Source organism: Caenorhabditis briggsae (genome assembly GCF_000004555.2).
Source record: "Caenorhabditis briggsae complete genome, chrIV, whole genome shotgun sequence".
Lineage (NCBI taxonomy): Eukaryota > Metazoa > Nematoda > Chromadorea > Rhabditida > Rhabditidae > Caenorhabditis > Caenorhabditis briggsae.
Genome location: NC_013487.2, coordinates 14,638,302 through 14,646,838, shown reverse-complemented (window position 1 = coordinate 14,646,838; position 8,537 = coordinate 14,638,302). Strand labels below are relative to the sequence as shown.

The 8,537-nt window shown below is 37.5% G+C and overlaps 3 protein-coding genes across 3 annotated transcripts in view; 1 reads left to right on the top strand and 2 right to left on the bottom strand.

The window, feature by feature from the left end:
- The window catches only part of CBG16461, a gene marked incomplete at both ends in the record, with an annotated part of 2,238 nt that extends 1,756 nt beyond the window's left edge, over window positions 1–482 (bottom strand). The window contains 2 exons of the mRNA XM_045236203.1: window positions 276–395; window positions 448–482. Coding sequence (XP_045095971.1) covers window positions 276–395; window positions 448–482 — 155 coding nt within the window. The remainder of the gene's footprint in view (window positions 1–275; window positions 396–447) is intronic.
- A 2,311-nt stretch (window positions 483–2,793) lies between these two features.
- CBG16460 lies at window positions 2,794–3,717 on the top strand (the record flags this gene model as incomplete). Its single annotated transcript, XM_002647107.1, has 4 exons — window positions 2,794–2,866; window positions 3,018–3,130; window positions 3,195–3,239; window positions 3,286–3,717. The coding sequence occupies 4 exons, from the start codon at window positions 2,794–2,796 to the stop codon at window positions 3,715–3,717; spliced, it is 663 nt and encodes a 220-aa protein (XP_002647153.1).
- Window positions 3,718–6,412: 2,695 nt separating this feature from the next.
- CBG16459 lies at window positions 6,413–8,193 on the bottom strand (the record flags this gene model as incomplete). The annotated part of the gene is made up of 2 exons (XM_002647106.2): window positions 6,413–6,648; window positions 7,971–8,193. 2 exons carry the CDS (start codon window positions 8,191–8,193, stop codon window positions 6,413–6,415), a joined length of 459 nt encoding a protein of 152 aa, XP_002647152.2.
- Window positions 8,194–8,537: the final 344 nt, after the last annotated feature.

Below are 8,537 nucleotides of genomic sequence, written 5' to 3'. Positions count from 1 at the left end.
CCGAAAAAGCCGGCCCGGCCCAGCTCGCATTTGCAGCTTTTTGGCTTGTAACTTTGTTCACAAATATGATACAGTGTTTCAAATACTATCATTTTGTAGTGCTCCTCGAGTTCTACCATATCTAATTTAGTTGGTCAAAAAATATCAATCCTAAAAGAAACTATGACAGCCGCTTTGGGCCCGTCCGCAAGTACGATTTTGATAGCCCTCAGAATTCGGAACTTCAACCAGTTTGTTTTCTTGAGTTTTTATAGTTTTCAAAGAAAAAAACTTACTTTGCGCCAAACTTTGTGTACAAAAAGTGTAGCGGAAATGTTCCCAAAAACGTTCCAATTGCTACGGACCATAAAATATAGGCTTTTTCATTGGAGTCGTAGTCATAAATTCCATGGAAACTCGGAAAACATTTTTCGGAATGTGTGAAAATTCAAAATCTAAAATTCTTACCCCATTGAAATTGGTATAACCATCTGATAAATCATTTTTCATACAAATAAATGTGAAATTAATAATTAAATAATTTGAGCATAAAGATGAAAGACATAAAAATCCAATGATCAGTATGAGAAACCTGAAAAAAATCTAGGTATTTTGGAAATTTTCAACTTTTCCGATGTATCTGGAAGAAAAATTGACAAAAACCTAGAAAACTCTTGAAAAAAACCGAAAAAAAAAGTGAAAAAGAGCGAAAAAGTTTTGAAAGTTTGAATTCGCGCGCTTTTACTCACCGGGCGGCCTAGAAAAAACCTCGTCCCTAAGGGCTTTCAGCGTATTTTTCGATGCGTTTTTCTCGCCGAAGGAATTTTTTTTTGAATTTTTTCTTTATTTTTATGTCAATCTACATGCATTTCTGCACATTTTGATGCAATAAAAAATTTCACCGTACACCACCTTTAAAATTGTTCTGAACATCGAAAATAAAGAATCATCTAACTACTCTTCTTATTACATCCTTGAGCTTTATTGCATCTTCGAAGATTTCAAGCCCCCTTGTCATGAAGAGCCCAAAAATTTAGGGGTCATTAGACAAACGTTTTAGGATTCTAAAATTCTCAATTCGGGTGGACCATACCTGACAAAATTGGACTTTGTACCCCCGAATTGTGATTTTTGCATACCTATATCGCTTTTTACCCCATTTGAAACTGTGAATTATGTTTCGTAGGAAATCTCTTGTTTGTGGCAATTTCAGAAAATCAAAGTCTAGGACAACGAGTGCAAAATTAAGCTCAACTAAAACAACTTCTGAGTCCTACGAAAATAGTCCAGAATATTTCGAATCGTCTGAAAATTTTAGATTCGATTTTGTAATTGGCCTTTTTAAATCACATGTTTGGCGACCAGGGAAAAATGAAACCAAGAGCAAGAGCAAAAAGAAATAGAAAAGAAACAAGAACAGCAGTAACACTAAGAGGGGGACCACTAGACCATTAGCAAGTGGTCAAGGTCAAATACAGTTGCACCCTCTCGATGTGGCAGATGGAAAACAAAAAGGAACCCTTGTGGTCATACTTGTAATCCGGGAATTTGCCGGGCCTTCGCGGGCCCTGCCATAAATTCTTTCAGTATCAATGTTTTTGAATCAACTCAATCAGATATGATAGAACTCCACGAGTGGTGCGTAACGGTATTATATTGTATCTTGTCTATGAACAGAGTTACAGAGCAAAAGAAGCAAAAAAAAAAGCAGACCCGGCCCGGGTCTACCGGGCCCTGCGAGATAAGCCACTTTATGATCTGTAACTTTGTTCATAGATAAGATACAGTATTCCAAATAATACCTTTTTGTAGTACTCGTGGAGCTCTATCATATCTGATTTAGTTGGTTCGAAAATATTGATTCTGAAAAAAATTATGACAGGGCCCGCGAAGGCCCGGCAAAGGCCCGGATTACAAGTATGCTTGTGGTGATTTTCCAAAATTCCTATATCTGATTCAATGGCCTCACGATCTACCCCGCAACCCTCCTAACACTTGTTTAGACAGTGCCTGCAGACGATGTGTTGACCCGAAAGGCACCCTGGTTTGCCACGTAGCGGGTACCCGTCAATCAAATACACTGGTTGATAATCCCCACCCGTCCATCTATAACCTGCCAAAAGAGCCTTCTCTATTGAACAAGAAACTTTATAGATGGTCCATTCGCCTCAAATAAAAAAGAAACCAGCACAACTAGTACCACAAAAAGAGTTTTCATTGGACTTTTGGCAAGCGGTCAAGGTCGAATATGGTTGCACCCTCACGGTGTGACAGACGCCGAGAGAGTGCGAGAGTGTGAGAGACGCAGACAGTAGTAGAATGTCCCCCTCGTCGCCCCCAGTCTACCTTTCATTGTTCTTTCAAGATGACCTAACAGAATGGACGTCTCAATTTATTGATTTTCTTCAAAGTTCTAATATTCCTAACCGAAACTTCTCGAAAACCTTCTGGATGGATTTCGAAGTTTTGGTTCATTTGATTTTTCTGATTATTCTGATATTCTATGTTTAAAAATGAGGTAAGTTTTTTTTTTTTCTGTCAGCTTCATAATGGTTTCATACGAGCTGGCCACCCGCGGCTATAGTGGACCCCAATTTTCTAGAGGAATGCAAGATATTTTCAAAATTTCCAGCATTTTAAAGATTTTTAACATTTAAAATTTTCAACAATTTCACCAACTTTTGAGCATATAGTTTGAAAATTTCGATTTTCAATAGTAAGCTGCACATTGTGTCGAAAAACCAACTGATTTATTAACTTTTTGGTAGAAAAAAACTTTTTCGTCTCAAGTTATAACAATTCTAATCATTGTCAATGTCCAGCTCCGAGATACTCGAACGGAAAAAAAAGATAGTCGAAGCCGGGATTAGAGGACTCGAAAAAAGAGGTTAGCACTTGGGTTCAAGCGAGGGGGTTAGAAAGCGCGCCCCAGTAAATTTTTCAAAAATTCTCAATTCGCTGCCGAACTTCGTTGGCTGAGTATCACAGTTTTAAACGATGAGCGAGAATACGCGCGTTGCAACCCGTTGATTTTTAAGAAACAGATCATGATCTAGATCAAACCCGCGTTCATTTTAAAATTATTAAATTTCTTCTGGCCTACGAGTTTGCTGGGGGGCTTTTTCTGACCCCCTCGCCTGAACCCAAGTGGGTTAGTTCTTGTTTTTCTCTCTTCTACAGAGGATATTCAACCAAAGAAAAATTGTGTTTTTCAGAATAACAAAGAACGACGCAAGTTGGCAAATTGGTCTCTTGGAACGGTAAAAATAAGCAATCCCAGAAACTAGAATATTTTTGAATTTACAGTCGTCGGCGGCTGTTGAAAACGAACCGAATGACAAAAAACACCAAGAGGAAGTTTACGGTGGGTTAAAAAAAAATCAATTTTGCATTTTCTTAAAGGTGGGGGGACATGAAAAAAATAATGTTCTCGAAATTCCGTTCAAAGATGCCTCTCGAGGAGTTGAACTTGTGAAGGCGATGATTGAGGGTGCGGAGCCGCTACCGACTGAGCCACGCGGGCAAAGAGAAAGCGGACGCCCGATTGCATACATAAAGATGAGGACGACAGCTGTACGCAGAGTGACATTAAGCGTTGTACACTGTGACGGTAGAATGCATACTCTAGCTACAAAAAAACTACGAAAAATCTCCTGTCCCCCCACCTTTAAGTTCCTAACTGAATTACATAAACTGAATACTCTGTTGAAATGCCCCTCTCCCCCCGGATTAAGCTAGAGTTGATATATTTTGTTTCCTGTGAAAGATATTAAAATGTAGTCAACTGGTAATTTTTGTTTTTCATAGTATCAATAATATTTTATCAGTTGACCTTTTTTTGATATCTTACAATTAGACAGGAAGCGAGATAAATCGGCTCAATGTTAAGGGATCATATTCTCACTAGCGCTTAATGACTTGGACCTTCTAATGAATATAGAGTTAAGAATTGAATATTCAAATGTTTTCATCTTTTTCAGTGGAAAATTATCAAATTCGAAGGCCCAAAAACGCATTCCAGAGTTTTTCAATTTGTATGAAACATTTATTAGTAACTAATCAAAAATAGGGCTTCAGCTTTGTAGTTGACAACTTTTTGTACGGTTTCTTATAAATGATACCAGTCGGTTGGAGCCCCCTGCCGGGGAATTTAAGAATTTCCTGAGTGCCCGAAATTTTCCATGTTCCTAAAGTCAGAATTCCTGGGTATCGTATTTTTCCTAATAGAACCCCACATCTATTTGAAGACCACCTATGATAAAATCCCACCCTGGCTAGGCAGTTTGTTTCATTGGTTATTACAGACTTATTTTTTTTTCAATTTTCTGGTAATTAATTGTTAAGTCTTGTCGGTGTTTTTGAGAAAAAAAGATATCCGGTTCTCTGAATTCCCGAGTTTCTACATGACAGAATACATGTTTCTTGAAAAGAGAATACAATTTTTTTTGATTTTCTAAAGCCTCCCATTTCTAACCAAAAATCCCTAATTTTCAAATTTCTGCAATTCTGTTTTTTAAAGGGGGACTCCGGTCAATTTTTTTATTGCATCAAAATGTGTTAAAATGTATATATTCTCAGAATATTATTGCGAAAAAATTCGAAAAAAATCCGAATTCCATAAAAAACGCCGTTGAAAAGAAAAAAATTCAAAAAAAGGTGCCGCCGAGGGACGAGGATTTGAATTCCCGCGCAGTGAGAAACCTAGGCTACGGCGCCTGAGTTTTGGATAAATTTGTACAAAAAAGTTGTCTATTACAAAATAAAATTTATATGTTTGTCAAGTATACTCAAAAATGTTCAGACAACTCGAAAAATTCTGGTCCTCTTTTGTAGGGCTTCAAAGTTGACTATTACATAACCTACACTGTGATGAAATGTCGTCCCTTTATTTTGGTTCCTGTGAAAGATATCAAAAGTAGTAAACTGACAAAACATTTTGGCTACTATAACAAGCACTTTATCAGTTGACAACTTTTTGATACTTTCCACAGTAACCGAGAACAATACGCTCAAAGTTAGCAGTGTGCAGGCGGCGGCGTTCTGTTGTTTTTCCATTCTATCAATGTATTTTTGCAGAAGACTTCTGGCAAAAAATTGAGATGGACAGAAAATGTTGGGTGTTTTGAGTTTGAGATGATTCGCAACTATGTCGATGTATTCTTCCTTCCAGCTGACGTGAGATCCACTAAAGGTTTCAAATGGATATATTTTTATAATTTAATTCTTTTAATTCTAATATCTCACCAATAAAATATATCTAATTAACCAAATAAAATCTTAAAAATGAAATAAACGGAATATAAAGAAAGCAAAATGATCTCCAAAGACTTTTTTATGTCCCATGTCTATTGTTCTCGGTCCAATTATCTTTGATTATTGTATGTTTCCGCCTGCGTATTTCAATGCGCATTTCACCCTTAAATCTTGTGCCTATTTTTCCCGCATTTTCCATTGCTCCGATTTTTTTCATCATTTTTTATGTGCCGCATTTTGCAAACACTGAACTTTCCTCTTTTTGCCTGTTCTTTTTCATTTGTATGTCTCCATAATGATTGTTTTAACTCCAATGTGTTTCCCAAAAATAAATGCGCCAAAAAACATTCAAAATCTCTTCCTAAACGTTTCAGAACTTTGCCCACGATTTTGTTTTGAAACTTTTTTTGAAAATTATTTTTCCCGCGCTTTTCCCGCTGGAATGCAGGCATCGCTGAGAGTTTACTCGTCGAGACCAGCGGTAATCTTACTGTAGTATTAAAATTGTTTGAAAACATTCACACGACATATAAAAAACATTTCTTCATGGATTTCTTCTCTTCGGTGTACAACCAATAATTAACCTAACTCAATTCGGCATCTCTGCCTTTGAAGCATTTGCTGAACAACAGGTAAAAAAATGACTGAAATAAAAGACAAAATTTTACTAAAACAAGGGCAAAACTGGTGAAAAATTGATAAATCCTAATTTAGGCATTATATTTGTAGGCCGCCCTATATTTGCACTTTGAGCTCAATTATCTCGGTTATTGTAAGTGATAGCAAAGTATTGTCAACTGATAAAATACTGGTGATATTATAACAAACATTTTATCAGTTGACAGTATATTGTTATCTCTTACAATAACCGAGATAATTGATGTCAAAGTTGACGGTTTGGGGGGCAAACAAAACGGTATTTCCTCTGGTTCCCTCCCCGTTTGACTTGGAGAGAAGATTAAGATAGTCTGGGTTAAAATTCAAAAGGTAAAAGTTTTATTGGATTTTTGTGATACTGATAGTAGATAACCGTCAAGAACTAAAATTTCCATTTAGATCTAAGTTTCATGTTTTTCCTGAAACACTGATATTTTATTCAACTCCTAGTTTTTGCAAAAAAAAAATACGCAGAATATTGAAATGCAACATTCATTCCATACAAATCACAACATAAAAATGATCACTTTGGAGGCTGAGCAATGACCTCCGCATCAGCCACAATACTTCCTTTTTTATCAGTGATATCCATGAAGTATCGATACATGTATCTCGTCTTGTTTCTCAATGCTGGCGATGGTGGTAATGACAATACAATTCGATTGTATCCTTTTTGATCCGCCTGACAAGTGTGCCGGAATTCCACGACTGGCTCCCACATTGGAGCTCTCGCTTGCTCACGTTCGTAGAATCCGGATACTGGAAAATTGAGGGGATTTTGGTATGAGGGATTGAACCAAACTGGGTGTAGTTCGTTATTTCGGAGTGTCGTAGTATAAAAATATTGTTTTGGGCATACTTGTAATCCGGGCCTTTGCCGGGTCTTGGCGGGCCCTGCCCTAATTTCTTTCAGAATCTATATTTTCGACCCAACTAAATCAGATATGATAGAGCTTCACGAGTACTACAAAAAGGTATTATTTGGAATACTGTATCTTATCTATGAACAAAGTTACAGATCATAAAGTGGCTTTTCTCGCAGGGCCCGGCAGGCCCGGGGCGGGCCTGCTTTTTTTGCTTCTTTTGCTCTGTAACTCTGTTCCCGGCAAAGGCCCCGGATTACAAGTATGGTTTCGGGATTTTCTGCGATCACCTGCTGTGTTTTCTACGCCGTTCACCATGGTGGGATAACTTTTTCAGCTTGAGTTTTCTAGGTCACCGAAGGTCATGGCCTGGAAATGGCCTCTAATTCACCTGGTGTGCTCTCTAGGTCATTTATAATTGTGGTCGAAGTAATTGAAATTACAAAAGTTAGGCCACCAAACTAAATTGTCAAGAAAACCCACCAGGTAACTATCAAGCCATTCCTTGACCATAGAAGTTGATGGCCTAAGAAATTCAAAGTAACAAAATTAGGTCACCATTTTGAATGACTTAGAAAACACTACAAATGAACATCGGGCTACTACTAAGCTATAAAGCTTAGTGGCCTAGAAAACTCAATTTTCCAAAGTTAGGCCACTATATTGAAAATGCTTAGAAAACCCATCAAGTCAATATCAGACTGTTTCTAGGCCATTTTTTGGGTATTAAAAGTTGGTGGCCTAGAAAAGTCAACTTGCAAAAGTTAGGCCACCAAGCTAAATGATTTAAAAACACACCGGTAACATGTTAGATCAATTATATCGACTGGTGAAATGTAGAACTTGACAACATCTACAAAATAATCCAAAATTTGACTATGTTTGAATTCCAGGCTTTGAGTCAGTGATCGTGGAAAGTATCGTGATACAGTAAGTCAATTTGACTGTTTCGTGGTTTTGCTAAATTTGAATGTAGCCGAAATATATATTATTTTGTAGCTCTTGCTAAATTCTACCTTTTGATTTTTTATTCAAAACGAACTTCCAATTTTGAACCGAGTTATAGACCGATAAAGGGGCCGAGTGGCAACATCCGCTTCAGTTAAAAACCACTTGTTTCAATATAACCAAATTTGATATCATTTTGTAGCTCTTCTCAAGTTCTATATTTTCATATTTTTCCGGTCAAAAATTCCTAGATAAGCTAAGAAAACTCACACGAAACCGATGTGATTCCAATATTCGCAGCTCCACTATCCGTCACAATCGCTCCATCACGAATCGATCGATCCGGATCCTCGTCGCGGATGTTGAAGGTGATCTCGTAAGTGTATTGACGAGAATGACCACATAGGAATGACATGTTCAATGAAAACGTGTCATATTGGGCAGAGACATCTGGTGCCAGCAGGAATAAAAGTAGGAGAAGAGGAGAGAACATTCTGGGAAACTGAAAAAAAGGGGGAGAGAGGCGATGGTTTTATAATGGAGCCATAATTCGATTAAGACGGTTTTCGAGGGCCTGGGAAAACTACAAAAAATGGTAATAGACCATGGGAAAGATGATACAAGAGATATGGGAATTCGGCAAAAAAGGCCCATACTCCAGGGGTACATCAAAAGAGGGTACATCGAGGGTACATAATGTTCAAGGGGTACATTGACTGAGGGGGTACATAGTTTGAAGGGGTACATCTAGGTAATTGTCTCACTATCAGATGGTATATCTAGGCCAATCTCAGTCTAGATATATCAGCCTAATCTACTACCTAGATGTACCTTTTC